Raw genomic sequence first — 15,393 nt, forward strand, 5'->3', positions numbered from 1 at the left:
GATAAAAATACACCCAGAATGTACATTTCGAATATCTTTTGTTGTGTTCTACAGAATTATGAACGTCATACAGGTTTGGAATGACATGAATATGAATAAATAATGAGTTGTCATTTAATCAAATATGCCGTTTAAAGGGATAGTTCACCCAAAAATGAAAATTCTACGCTCTAAGCTACAATACTTATGCGCAAAGAAAACAATAGTCTCCACATCACCTTATAGCACCATTTTGGAAAGTAAATAACATATGCATCGTATATTTACTGTTTTGCTTTACATGCGTTGCATCTCCAAAGCATACGTTGTTTACATCTCCAAAATGCTGCTATAGGAGGATGAACTGTCGAATAAAGTAGTTATTTTTGTTTTCTTTGCTCATAAAAAGCATTCTCGTAGCAACATTCTTTTAACAACGTCTTTGTAAGGATCCTTGCTGTCTATAGAGGGTCATAGAGCTCTCAGAATCAAAAATATCTTAACTATCCCTTTAATGTTTTGCAATCCTCTGTGTGCTTTCTTATTATAAGGGCCTTTGGAGGCTCGTAAAGTTAAATACAGTTTAATAAGCATCTAAACTTCAGCTGTCACTCTTTGAGTCATTTACGTGAATTCTCTTCGTCATTTCGATGTGTCCATCCTCTAGGTTTAGGAGTTGAGATAAACCCAAGTTACATTTTGTACAAAACACAGGAACCAAACCCCATTCCATTCTAGTTCTTGAACGCCCGCAGTTGGCATCTGACTTTGAGTGAACGCCGTTCTGCAGACTAAGATAGAGAGCAGTGGAGATCCCATGCAATATGCATTGGGCGGTATTGATGTCAGGGACCTGCAGGACAGAGCCGTGACGTTTTGCCCCACGAGCAGGGCTTTCCTGTGCCGAGCGGCTCGCTGACATTTTCGCAGGCCTTGGTACCACAGTCGAATGCACCTGCTCAGGACTGACATTTCTCTTGTTACTGCGGACGAGTGCAGCATTCAAGCCAGCTGCCACAACGCATCCGCTCCGGTGAGTAGAGCTCACGATCGGCCAGGGGTTGAGCCCGAATCGAACTTACATCCGCCTACACCTAGCCATGAATCATTCTGAGTACAGCGGTCCGTGCGTGTAACATCAGAGCCGTTGGACACTGTGATGGTAATACGTGTAGAAGTGTTATGTGGAAACTTCTTTATTAATGCGATGAAGCTTCCTCTCAGTTTTCCGCTTGTTGATAACACAACTCCGCCTGTAGTGTTCACTGAAAAAATGATTTCTGGAAGATTATTGGAATACTCAATGCAAGAAAATAATTGTTCAAAAATGTATTTAATTTAATAAATAAATATTTCAATATTAAAAAAATTGTGTTTCACACAGTAAATATACAAAGCGTCAAACAATGTTTAAAATTATATATATATATATAGTATATGTGTGTGTGTTGTCAAATGGTAAATTGTGATAAATCACATCCACATATATATATAGATAGATAGATAAATACACAGTATACGCACATATTATGTAAACAAAGATTTTATCTTGGATGCAATTAATTACAGAAATGTAAGAATAAATACAAAAAAAACGTATATAAAACCCTATTTTTTTAAATAGAGACTGAATAAATAAATCTAAAAATAAAAATAAATGAACACATAAATATATGTAAAATAAAATAAAGTTTTTCTACAAGCTTTTACATTTTCTAAACATTTATACTGTAAGTGAAAATTGTTTCAAGACAAATCTACGCCCTTTTTTTTTTTGTGTAGTCATATGGTTGCTGCAACTCTATCTCCTTGTTATTTGAACCGGGTTTGTTGTGGATGACTTAACAACATGTATGAAAAGTAACCTGTATCGAGAAGGTAGAGCTCACGGCGGAGCCTAAACCTGCTGGTACCGTGGCTCGAATAGCCGTCTCGTTGTCTGCCATCACACACATCCCACAACAATGAGGCCTTGTGTCAGCCGCTGCATTTGAACCGTGCCACAGGTCACCTTTCTGCCAGTGTAGCGTGTTTAACCAAGGGATGCGCGGGGCCCACGCGATATGTCAGCACGTCAGGATGGTTTAATGCTGAGTGGGGACGGTTAAGCTGTTTGAGGACTGCTGCCTTTGATGTTCTCATATTAAGCTGTGTTGACGTGCTGGGTTTATTGGTCTGACACCTAATGCTGATGCCACTTCCTCCCGCTGCAGTATTTCTGCCCAAGGCCGCTTACAGTTGCTTTTGCTTTTACTGTACATAGTGGGAATTTTTTAAAAATCATGGATGGAAAATACTTATGGAATGGCTTCCATGCCAATTAAATAACAATTTAAACAAAGCATGTTTTATTGGTTTCAAATAAGAGCATATTCAGCACAGTGGATTTATTATTTATTTAATTGATATACTTTATATATACACTTTTAATGTTACTAAAAGAAGTCTTTCATGCTCACGAAGACTGTATTTCACCAACAAACATGCTGATTTGATGACATTTCTTATTGTTATTAATGTTGTAAAGAGTGATTTTATTTATTTATTGGAAACCGATCATTTTTATGATTTTTTTTTCTTTTTTAAAGAATCTTTTGTAACATTATTCACAGTCACTTTTGATCAATTTAATTAATCTTTTTTTTTCATTTTTAAAACAGTATAATATATAAACTGTACTTTATAACTTTCAGACGGTGTTGTACAATAATATCTTATTATATTTTATGTAATAATAATTCAACTTTCCTCAAATGTAATTACTTACAGACGTGGACAAAATTGTTGGTACCCTTTGGTCAATGAAAGAAAAACTCACAATGGTCACAGAAATAACTTTAATCTGACAAAAGTAATAATAAATAAAATTCTATAAATGTTAACCAATGAAAGTCAGACATTGTTTTTCAACCATGCTTCAACAGAATTATTTAAAAAAAATAAACTCATGAAACAGACCTGGACAAAAATGATGGTACCCCTAACTTAATATTTTGTTGCGCAACCTTTTGAGGCAATCACTGCAATCAAACGCTTCCTGTAACTGTCAATGAGACTTCTGCACCTCTCAGCAGGTATTTTGGCCCACTCCTCATGAGCAAACTGCTCCAGTTGTGTCCGGTTTGAAGGGTGCCTTTTCCAGACTGCATGTTTCAGCTCCTTCCAAAGATGCTCAATAGGATTGAGGTCAGGGCTCATAGAAGGCCACTTTACAATAGTCCAATTTTTTCCTCTTAGCCATTCTTGGGTGTTTTTAGCGGTGTGTTTTGGGTCATTGTCCTGTTGCAAGCTGAGACCAAGCTTTCTGACACTGGCTAGTACATTTCTCTCTAGAATTCCTTGATAGTCTTGAGATTTCATTGTACCCTGCACAGATTCAAGACACCCTGTGCCAGACGCAGCAAAGCAGCCCCAGAACATAACAGAGCCTCCTCCATGTTTCACAGTAGGGACAGTGTTCTTTTCTTGATATGCTTCATTTTTTCGTCTGTGAACATACAGCTGATGTGCCTTGGCAAAAACTTTGATTTTTGTCTCATCTGTCCACAGGACATTCTCCCAGAAGCTTTGTGGCTTGTCAACATGTAGTTTGGCATATTCCAGTCTTGCTTTTTTATGATTCGTTTTCAACAATGGTGTCCTCCTTGGTCGTCTCCCATGTAGTCCACTTTGGCTCAAACAACGACGGATGGTGCGATCTGACACTGATGTTCCTTGAGCATGAAGTTCACCTTGAATCTCTTTAGAAGTCTTTCTAGGCTCTTTTGTTACCATTCGGATTATCCGTCTCTTAGATTTGTCATCAATTTTCCTTGCCACGTCCAGGAGGTTGGCTACAGTCCCATGGATCTTAAACTTCTGAATAATATGTGCAACTGTAGTCACAGGAACATCTAGTTGCTTGGAGATGGTCTTATAGCCTTTACCTTTAACATGCTTGTCTATAATTTTCTTTCTGATCTCTTGAGACAACTCTTTCCTTTGCTTCCTCTGGTCCATGTCGAGTGTGGTACACACCATATCACCAAACAACACAGTGATTACCTGGAGCCATATATATAGGCCCAATGGCTGATTACAAGGTTGTAGACACCTGTGATGCTAATTAGTGGACACACCTTGAATTAACATGTCCCTTTGGTCACATTATTTAAAGTGTTTTCTAGGGTACCATCATTTTTGTCCATGCCTGTTTCGTGAGTTTATTTTTTTAAATAATTCTGTTGAAGCATGGTTGAAAAACAATGTCTGACTTTCATTGGTTAACATTTATAGAATTTTTATTTATTATTACTTTTGTCAGATAACAGTTATTTCTGTGACCATTGTGACTTTTTCTTTCATTGACCAAAGGGTACCAACAATTTTGTCCACGTCTGTAAATGCACTGAAAAGCTGTACATACAGCAAATTTACAGTTAAAGAATAGATATGGATATAGATATAGAATAGATATTTGATGCCTCATTGACTATTCAGGTTTACTAATAATTAGTCAAACTCATTAGTGCAGCCCCAAACATGTTCATGGTCACAGTTTTTCTCTGTTTTTAAGGGATAACCCTGGATGAGCCTGTTCATCATTAACTGGCCCTTAGCTCCAAAATACAGGGACTTTCCACAGTAGATTCTGTTTGCTAATCTAAACATCCTGGAGTAAATTAAGTAGAACGCTAACACTACAGTTTGCTTTTTGGCACCAGACGTGGGGTCACACTCTCTGACAGCTTTCGAATCTCGTGATGAATAGCAGTAGCTTGTTAAAACACAATAAGAGAATTAGCTGGCTTGTTTGCTTTCACAGTATATCAAAGGATTTTGGATCCAAAAGGTCTATAGATTCTCTGAGGGTCTGCTTGTAAGTGTTATCTAGAGCAAATACTCAAGTACTGTCAAAACATGCCACATGTCAAAGTAAAGCAAACAACACTAGACTGATGACTCTCACTAGGCGAACCTCGAGAAAACAAATCCAGGTCATATTTCACCTTGAAACAAAGATAAAACATAATAATAATCTGGAATTTATATTATGTGGGGCATTCTGCATAATTGGTCCAGTGTCAGTGTTGGAAAAATGTGGAATTTTTTTCCCAAAATTTGTCACTATATAATAAATAAATAATAATAATAATCATTTCATTATAACGATTATATTGACCTAATAAGACGTAAATCAATAACAATTACATTTTGAACAATATTCTAGTGTAAACGCTTTGAATGCAATTATTCTGTGCAAAAAGCAAAATGTTCTCATACTTATTTTAAAGTTAAGGATTCAGTAGTTTGAATATAATATACACTGATCGAACTGATTGAATCATAACATCTTAGGTGATAATTCAGTATACTAATTCGGTATATTCGCTAGCGACTGTAATTTGGTCACATTACAGAATTTTTAACTTGAAAATTGTACTAATTGTACTTAACCGCACTAAAATGTTGTTTATTGTATGTTTCTTTTTGTCACTATAACAACTATAACGGCAGTGACGATTTTAGATACCTTTGAACCCAAGATTAGTAAACACTGTTCTGAACAGTGGTATACGTATAAAAACTAAATATCATCAAATATCAAGTGTGTTCAATTGCAGAAAAAAGGTGTTTAGTAGTAACGGTCCTTAAAGTTACACACAGATTTTTTTAGACTTTTGAACACATTTACCTCAAAATGATGAGACCTATCTAATCGCAAATTATAGCTATGATCGTAAATGTATGGGTTTAGTTAAAATTATTCTCTGCCAGTGGACTGAAACATACACAGTTTTGGTAGTGGCATGAAAAATGCGGGATACATTTCTTATTTTTACATTTTGAACATAATAAATAATCGAAGAATCCTGATAAAACTCTACGATATAATTACTTAAATGTTTTAAATGTGTTTTTGTTGAGGGACAGCAGTTTTCACCAATTCTGTAAAATGGCCCATAATAAGGTAGAGTATGCTTACTATCTGAAATCAAAATAACCCTAGTTTCTAGACTCTTGTCTCCTCTTCAGTGTCTATTGGAGTCTATTGCTAGTACATATTAGTGAGTGAGGGATGCTGCAGTTGAATGGGAACAGGCTCAAACACTTCCTTCTAAATCTATGTTTCCCCTGTTAAAGTCTCCTCACGAATAGCCTGTGGTTTGGATGGCCTTGCAATCTCTGGGAGAAACATTGTGAACGGAAATATTCAGACTGCAGTTGTTGGGTTTGGGCAGAAAGAGATGTTTTGTGTAACTCAAGGTCCCATCATTTTTAAGTTTCTCTATTTGTGTCGGCTTATCAAGGTTTTGTAAATACAGGGGATGTAAGCAGAGGGGACTTGCGTGTGATGTCACCAATCATTATTGAGATAGCATCGGCGTTCAGTCACCCGCTAACTCTTGACTCTGGAGGGGTGGGGGCTTGTGTTGGAATGTGTCGACACTGGGAAAGAAAAACAGACTCCAGCATTTCAAAACTTGCTTTTCAGTTAATCAAACAGTAGGAAGATTTGATCGAGGAGTTCCATTAAAAAGATCCATTAGCATTTCATAAGACATTTCTATAAAATAATCACTTATTGGATGGGCAGAAATTCCACTTATAATTACAATTACAATTAAGATTGCCACAATTATGTAGTCTTTCAAAGTGACAATTAATCTTTTTTAATATTTATTATCCAAAGTTTAGCTTTTTTATTTTTTAAAAAATAAACCTATGGCATGCGGTATACAAATAATCGACAATTAATATTTTTTGTCATAATTGTTCAGCCCTAATATATTCTTATGTTTTATATTACTAATTATTATATTTATATTAAAATATAAATATATTTAACATATAAACCTAACACATTTTCATAAATACATACATGCATGCGTTTACGTATTCTGATCCGGGTGTCAAACTAATTTCAGTTCATTTCTTTTTATGCGGTCTTCAGGATTTTTGTGGAGGCCAGAAAAATTCCTAGCAAGTTCTACTCGATTTGTTTAACGAGTACTTTGAATGATATCCATTGTTTGCTTGGCGTTCTTATATAAATGTGCTTTAACTGAGTTGAGCCCAAGTGAAACACACTATGGAGAAAAACATACACAGGTGGAGCGTTTGAATGGAAATTGTCCACAGTAGAGCAATAACAGGCCAACCGCAGAAGTTATAATGCATGGGAGCAAACTCTTGAAGTGATTTGTCAGGTTGAAACCGATGACACAGGAGAAATGCTGTGGTTAACATTATCTTTGTCAGGCTGATTTAATTGCATACACTGAAATTGCTGAGTTTGTGGGTCAGATAAGAGCGCCTGGTCTTCTGTAGTGGGTCAGGCATCTAAAAATGATTGTGATGTCTTATTAATCTCAGGGGTTGTATATTTGCACAGAAATTTCTACGTAAGGCGAGAGTGCAAAGCTTGTTTTGTGAGACTTCTTTGATAGACAATAGAAGCGTATGTTCCCTACAAACTGTGCCACCTTATAATAAGTGAAGAGGGATAAAAAAGCTCCATCAGTGTGATCAAATAAGACGTGACTCTTTTTTTTTTTAGGGCAGATAGCACATGACAAGCCTACACACCCTTATCTGCTCGAATAACTTGGGTGTGTGTGCAATGCTTGAGGTTGTACTGGAGTTTCCATTTTTGCTTGTATTAAAAAGCATGCTATCTATTAATGAACTGCACCAGGCTGCGCTTGTCTCTTCTTGTCATTTAACTGAAGGCTTATATTCACTCTCTTATCAGGGCTGTGATTACAGAGCTGTTGTTTCAGCAGGGAAAGAGTCAACGCTCTCTTGTCGTGTGAGGCTAAATTAAGCTACATAATGAACAGCATTGTGGGATGTGCCCCCTTTAGCCCTTGACAGTTGCCTTTTGTGACCCTCCACCCGAGTGGCATGTGTTTGTGATGCCCAAATATGTCATTCATTCTTGACCTCCTATAAGATTAATTCATAAATGAATGAACTATATTTTTATATTTTTAGAGGAAGCACCCGTAAAAGTCTCCACTATTATTATGACGCTTACAATATTCAAAAGGCACTTTAAAGTTTAGCAAAAGTATATTTAAAGTTTAGCAAAAATGCTGTTTAAAGCCCAGTGAAATTATTTTTTTAACCAAATTCTGTTTTACATTCATTTTAATGGTTTGAATAAATAAGTGTCATTTCATATCATTTTATCATCTGTGTATTAAACTAAGCCACATGCCTGCACCATTTATTCACACAGAGACATGCAGAACAGGATTTGTGTTTAAATGGTATTTTTGCCGCTTTATATTCAGAGTCAGTAGTCTGTGATTTGATTAAATTGCATTGACCTGCTTTTGACATTCAGTACACATTGTTATACAGTAAATTGAATTCTTGTGTCTCATAGGGCCCTAAAATTGACAACAATTGTACAACAATATCGCCTGGTTATTTCGCCCAAAAATAAAAATTAGCCTATGTTTTACTCACCTCGAGCCAGGTGTATATGACGAATCATATTAAAATTATCCTTGATATTCCAAGCCTTATTGCGGTATGTGGGTGTTTCTCTTTAACGGTCTAAAACACATTAAATAAAGCGTGTGCATCCATAATAAAACATGCCTCACAAGGATCTGGGGCATGAATAAAGGCCTCCTGTAGTGTTTTTTGTAAGAAAAAGAGTCTTTAAACAGGCTTTTAGCGAAATCCTCTAACTCTTTTCTTTACAAATCCTTTGGTTTGCATATCTAATTCATGACCGGTGTTGTGTTATGTTTTGGTGCACTTAACAAATTTTGGACAAAAAAAGGCAGCCCATTGCAATGATGGAGCTTAGAAGTGACAGAACAGTTTTTGATATAACTCGGATTGGAATCGTCTGAAAGAAGAAAGTCACATACACCTAGGATTGCTTGAGGGTGAATAAACAACAGGCTAATTGTCATTTTTGCGTGCTCTAACGTTTTAAGTCACTTAGGACATTCCTGCATGAAAATAATTAAGTGCAAAAACGCAGCAAATCCATGCAACGAACTTGACTTCGCTCTCATGTAATATTCCCCATTATGTGTATTCCTATGGAAATGGCTGTATTTCACTACTGAACAATGATAACGCGAGCACATATTTACTCCGAGGCAGAAACAGGCTTTTATAATTTAGAGCCGCCTCTATGTGTTTGTGTTAGCTTATGTGCGCCTAAATATATGATGTATGAATGTGCCTATTACACATGCCACAAGGCACGACAATAGGGTGAAACTTGACCCTGACAGGCTTAATTATTCTCAAATTTCCCTCCATCATTGAGGCTCCACAGGGAGAAAGTCAAGCCGCCTCGGGATACGTCACAGCAGAGAGTCAGGGGTTAACTCTTGGGAAAATACTAGCTCTTAATATGAAGACAGTTTCATCCTGTACCTTTTAAAGAACTTTCAATCAAGCACATACAAAATTATCTAAATACAGCACAGCGGACGACATGTTTTAGTTGTCACTGTAAACCACACTAGCGTTAGGGAATTTATGTAATGTCAAGTTACATTACAGTACAGGAAGGCAGCGGTCTTAAACTCGCCAAGCTGCTACTTGCCGTCAGTTGAGATTCATAGTATTGGTTCACACACAAGATTAATTTTTTTTTACTCCACCCTCAATTTCGAAATGCACTTTCCCAGCAACTGTAATTGTGACTTTTATTCATTATGTTGCATAATTACGTAATTTTTTGCAGGTCACCGAGAAGCTCACCAGCAGATGCAGTAGACGGCTGGCGCCATGGCATCAGATGCAAGTCACATGTTAGAAGCAGCCTTGGAACAAATGGATGATATTATTGCGGGTAAGGCTTTCGTTTTTGCTTCAAGCCTTGTGCGTGAACTTGTGCACGGATCGCGTTCTTCCACAATTATGTTTTTTGCTTCTGTGCTGAACAGTTAAAAAGCTTGCATAAAGGTGAATCTGACCGTCTGTTTCTGATTGGCTGCTTCTCAGGAAGCGATCAGATAAGGCTCTGCTCCTATACAATGTTTTTTCGACGTATCTCTTGATCTGTGCAAACTAATTGGATTCCCTCGACGCTGCATGTGTAAAGCTTTTTCCGAAAAAAAAAGGATTACATGGCGTTGAATATTTTGAAAGAAACGCGCTTGCCACACAAATAGTTTGAATGCGTTAATATATTAATAGTTAAAATAACTGCAGATTTCTTTACTGAATGACCGGGTGTGCAATACTGTTTCAGCACAGTGTAACAGAGCAGCCCGTTTTGGAGGGGAAGTTTTTAACAGAGAGGATGTGGGGGCTGTGTAGCCCCTTAAGCAAGCTCAGCGATTGCCAAGATGATTTAACTAATAGAGGATAAATGTTTAATGTGGGCAGTCAACAAATGAAGGCTGGGGGATGGAGCGGAGCTTGCTGTTTGCTGTCTGAGCGAGGCAGTGAAAGGTACGGTGGACTCAGCTAGTCCAGAGGGAGACAGTCACTGTGACAAAATCTGTGATAAACACTATTTATTCCAGTTACATAACCCAAAGTCACATTACCATCTTTAAGGCAAAACAAAACAATTGCTTTCTTTTAATGTGGGGTCAAGAGAGCAGTATAAGATGGGATCTAAAATCAAGAGCTCATGTTACAATTTTTTTGGTAAAAAAATTATTCATTTATTAAACAAAGGTGCATTAAATTCACATGTATAATGTTAATGTCAAAATATTTTAATTTAAAATAGATGCTATTTTGAATGTTCAGTTCATTTAAAGAATTCTGAAGAAAAATATTTGTAACACTTATAATAATAAGAAATGCTTCTTAAGCACCAATTCAGCGTATTTATGAAGGGCACTGAAGACAATCATCACTTATTCATCACTTAATCATCACTAAAATGTACAAATATATTAAAATTAAAAACAGCTATTTTAATTTGTACTAATTGTTTTATAATGTTACTGTTTTTACTTCTAATCAAATAAACGCAGCCTAGGTGAGCATAAGAGACTCCTTTGAATTTCAGAGGTATTAGAAAATCTCTCAATAAAAATATTCTTTGAATATTAGAAGATAAATGTTTATTGTGTAAAACAATCTCTTTTTAATTACAGCAAACAGGTTTTTTTTTACATTTTAAAGTTGCTACTTGATAGGGAAATACTACATGTTTATTTAATATATAAATATTATCACATTATATACAGTTAAAACATATTAAGATATGTTAAGATGATGTTATTCATTTGTACTGTGATATGACATTTTGAGTTGCATACCGCACATGATCTAATAGCTGAGTAGTCCTGCAAGTCATGAGTTATAATTGTCCCGAATGAAGGCTGCATGTGCCAAATATTACACATTCAGGACTTCAAATATAACACAGGCTTATAAATTAATTGCTTATGAATTAACCATTTATGTTTAGTAATCAGATGTCATACCATGCGGCTAATCCTGGATCTAGACTCTAAATGAGTGTCTGTCTGTGTGTCTTAAGAATAGGAGGGTGTGATGAGAGCTGACCACAGGCATGTTGTGTTGGTTCTGCTGTGTGAACTGACTCGTGACAATGAAGAAGTGTTGTCACAAAAGTTGCTCAAGGTTCTTGAAATGCCTCCATCTGCTGGTGAGAGTTGGAACATCTCAATTATCTTGATGATCCAGATGATCCAGTCTCATTTTAGCCTTATATGTGATTAATAGACTTTAATACCACTCTGTACGTTTGTTTTTATTTGCAGTTTTATCTATTTTATTTTATCCTAAACATAATACATATTTGTAAGTAGCAGAGAAAGAGTAACTAACTATGTTAGGGGGAATTTTTTTAGTATTTATTCAGTTAATTTTGTTTTGGATTATTAAAACCTAATAGATTTTTGTGATATGTAGCCATGCTAGACTAAACATTCTACTGTGTTAGTTTGACTTTTATATCATTTCCTGTTTTATTGTATTTTATTTTATTATTTACATAATGGATATCTGTGATAAGTAGCAGAGCAAGAGTAAAAATTCTACTATGTTAGTTTTTTTCATATAATTTTCATTTAGTATTTATTTGATTTTATTTACTTTTATTTTGACTGATCAAAACCTAATGGATTTTTGTGCTAAGTAGCAGTGTTAGAATAAACATTACTATGTTAGTTGATTTTGTTTTATTCAGATCATTTCTGATATTATTTATTTTAGTTTTCAGAACCTAATGGATTAGGGATAAGTAGCACAACAAGAGTAAATATTCCACTTTTAGTTTTTTTTTTTTTTTTTGTTAGGGTATCCTTCCATGCGCAGCTTCTCTCAGTAACTGGCACGACACCCCCACCCCTTCATTAAAGCAACCAATGAGGTCATTTCATGCCTTCAGTCAAGCAAAACACTTGCGCCCGAATGCACAAATTATGCATTTGTATAAACAGTTATGTACATTAGTCGTGCATTCTTTGCATGCACACAAGACACACTTTTTTGCATTGTCCTCATTACTCTTAACACCAGATGTCTTCTTTGAAAGGCCATATGGAAACGATACAAATCATATGAGACAAGTAAACTAATGGAAAAACGTGTAACGTTCTTACAATTGCATAAGAAAAAACTGAAACCAAGGTTACAAATCCCAAATCCAGTGTCAACTGTGTGTCTCTTTGTTCTGCCCGTTGACTCTGGCATTTAAAAATGGAACAATGTCATCATACACTTTTAAAGTGTTATAGAATCCTAATGGGTTCCAGATGTTCCTGTAATATTGTTACATCTGATTCCATAGCATCCAGATGGGGACGGTTGGAACTGTTCTTCCAGATGATGTAGGCGACACGTGGCTGCAGTGGTGTGGGTGCTGATGGTTAATATGATGTGATGATGTATGACATGGCGTGATGGTGCATCTCCCCTGCTCTCTTTCTGTTTGCTTTTCCTCTCGAGTCACTTTTTGCCCTAGCTGTTCCATAAATCGCGTCTTTTCTCATCCTTTTTTGCTACTGTGATGCATGAACCAGATTCGAACCCGTCTCGCCCATACGAGAGTATGACCGCTAAGCCAAAGTCTTACCTCTTCTGTCTGTTTTATGCTTCTGTGCGCAGGTTCCAAGGCTGCGGTGGAGTTCAGTAACGGGCTGTATGATCTGGGCTCTCCTGTGAGCGTCGGGCCGCTGCCGGTTCTCCAGCTGGCTGAGGAGCTGAGGCTGGCTCTGGAGCTGCAGGCCGGGGACGAGGGACGAAACTCACTGCGCTCCCAGCTGCCCTGCACCACCGCGCAGGCTCTCATGGAGTGGCTGGAGAAAGGATCGGTGAGGCACTCGAAAGTGAAAGCCTATAAAGCCATTGTGAACTTGTGATAGAATAGTACCATTAATATACAGGTTTAGCTCATTCACTCTTAAAGGAGCACTCTTTTTCCACCTCTCCTAGAGTTTAAGAGTTGAGCCTGACGGTAGCGCTTTTAGCTGTAGCTTAGCATAGATCATTGAATCTGATTAGACCGTTAACATCTCACTCAAAAATGACCAAAGAGTTCAGATATTTTTATTTAAGTCTTGACTCTTCTGTAGTTACATCGTGTACTAAGACCGAAGGAAAAAAGCTGGGATATTCTAAGCGGATGTGGCTAGGAACTATATTTTCATTCCAGCGTAATAATTAAGGTTTACAGCATGGGTGCAGCAGGTGATAATGATATCCCATTGTATTTCAGTAAAGTTCCTTAATTTTTACACCAGAATATAATTCCTAGACATATCGACCCGATCAGATTCAGTGATCTATGTTAAGCAGCAGGTAAAAGTGTTATCTCCAGGCCCGGAGTTAGGCTGAATGGATTCAAAAACTGTAAAACTCAACTGTTGAGCCTACTTTCAAAACTGGTGGAGTGTCCTTTAACTGACTTGTGAGCGATCATTATATACGGAGGTTTGATGTTTAATGTTTCTGGAGCTTCTCTGTTTAAGCTGGTTCATCTTTAAGTTTTCAGTCAGCATTTGGATTGTGTTTTTCTTATATAAATATTTACACACCGCGCAGTGATACAGATGTTAACATGCTTCTCAGATGATAAATGAACATTTTTTTATACAGTGTTTGTCATGTTTTGGAAACAAAATCTTTTTAATGTCAATGTGGTGACATGATTATAAGCAGCAAATAGAGCCTGTGTTAGATTATTCAACAGGCAGCTGTGCAGAGTCTTAAAGACAAAGTTCAGTCATCAGTGAAAATTCCTGCATTGCTTTATCACCCTCCTTTTTTGTTACAAAACCTGTATGACTTTATTTCTTCAGTGGAACACAAAAGTAGAATAAAAATGACAAAGTGCTCCATATATAGTGTTATTATTTTAACATAATTTAAGTTAAATTAAATTATATTATTTAATATTATTTACTGTTATAGCATTCATTCATATTTTTTAGTTATCTTTTATTTGTATATTTTTATTTGTCTTTTATATGTCTATATAGCTTTAATTTATTTTTATTTCAGGTTTAGTCTTAAGAATTTTAGTGCTTCAGCTTTATTTCAGTCAGCAGCTGAGGCAACATTTCTCTTTTTAGTTTTTTTTTTTTTTTTTTTTTACATATAATATATATATATATAATATATATACAATATAATATATATATATATATATATATATATATATATATATATATATATATATATATATATATATATATATATATATATATATATATATATATATAATATATATAATACAATATAATAACATCAATATGCATAGTAAATAATATAAAACATTAATAAATGTACACAAATAATTTGTAATAACCAAAAAGTCTTGGCAAACAATTTTGCTAGTTTTAGTTAACAATAACAAATGACTTGTGCACCTTATTCCCAGTCCAGGAATTTTTACCTCTTGTGTAAAGAATACATTGAAATCATTATATAAGTTAATATTCACTTCCCGTCCAGTTGAGCCTTTTACTTAAGAACCTTGAATTTTATTTTTTAAAAATTAGTTTTTTTTGGTTTTGTTTTTTTAAGCAGATCTATTTAAAAAATGTTCCTTTTGCATTCCAAAGAAAAAATGACAGCTTGTAGGGTTGAAACAACATGAGCACATAATGATGATTAGGATAATTTTCAGTTTTGAGGGAACTATACCTTTAAGTACAGACCCTTGCCTAATACGGGGTCTTGTCTTATGTGTCCCAGAGGCAGTTTCTGGCCCAGGGTTTGTGTGCGTATGCGTGTATGTTGCTTGGATGTTTTTAAAAGAGTCTGGATCCCCTCTGAGACATTGATAGGGCTGTGCTTCCTGCCTCTCTCCCTCTCTTCCCTCATATCCCTCTCTCCACGCAGTCGCTCTCTCCTTTCTCTTTGCTGTTTTGCTCTGCATTAAAAACGATCTGGTCACCCTTAGCTCGGCTTCATCTCCTCTAGGGTAAGTCTGCGGCTGACAGCTCCGCTCACAGCTTATAC

The 15,393-nt window shown here is 36.0% G+C and overlaps 1 protein-coding gene across 11 annotated transcripts in view; it reads left to right on the plus strand.

Annotated features, from left to right (window-relative positions):
• Nucleotides 1-15,393, plus strand: part of ppfibp2b (PPFIA binding protein 2b) — a 51,126-nt gene that overhangs the window by 2,188 nt on the left and 33,545 nt on the right. For all 11 annotated transcript variants that reach the window (XM_043227545.1, XM_043227548.1, XM_043227551.1 and 8 more), the window contains exons 2-3: nt 9,683-9,790; nt 13,036-13,241. In XM_043227545.1, coding sequence (XP_043083480.1) covers nt 9,727-9,790; nt 13,036-13,241 — 270 coding nt within the window. In that variant the 5' untranslated portion in view covers nt 9,683-9,726. The remainder of the gene's footprint in view (nt 1-9,682; nt 9,791-13,035; nt 13,242-15,393) is intronic.

The sequence above is a fragment of the Puntigrus tetrazona genome, chromosome 25 (genome assembly GCF_018831695.1).
Source record: "Puntigrus tetrazona isolate hp1 chromosome 25, ASM1883169v1, whole genome shotgun sequence".
In the NCBI taxonomy this organism is placed as follows: Eukaryota; Metazoa; Chordata; class Actinopteri; order Cypriniformes; family Cyprinidae; genus Puntigrus; species Puntigrus tetrazona.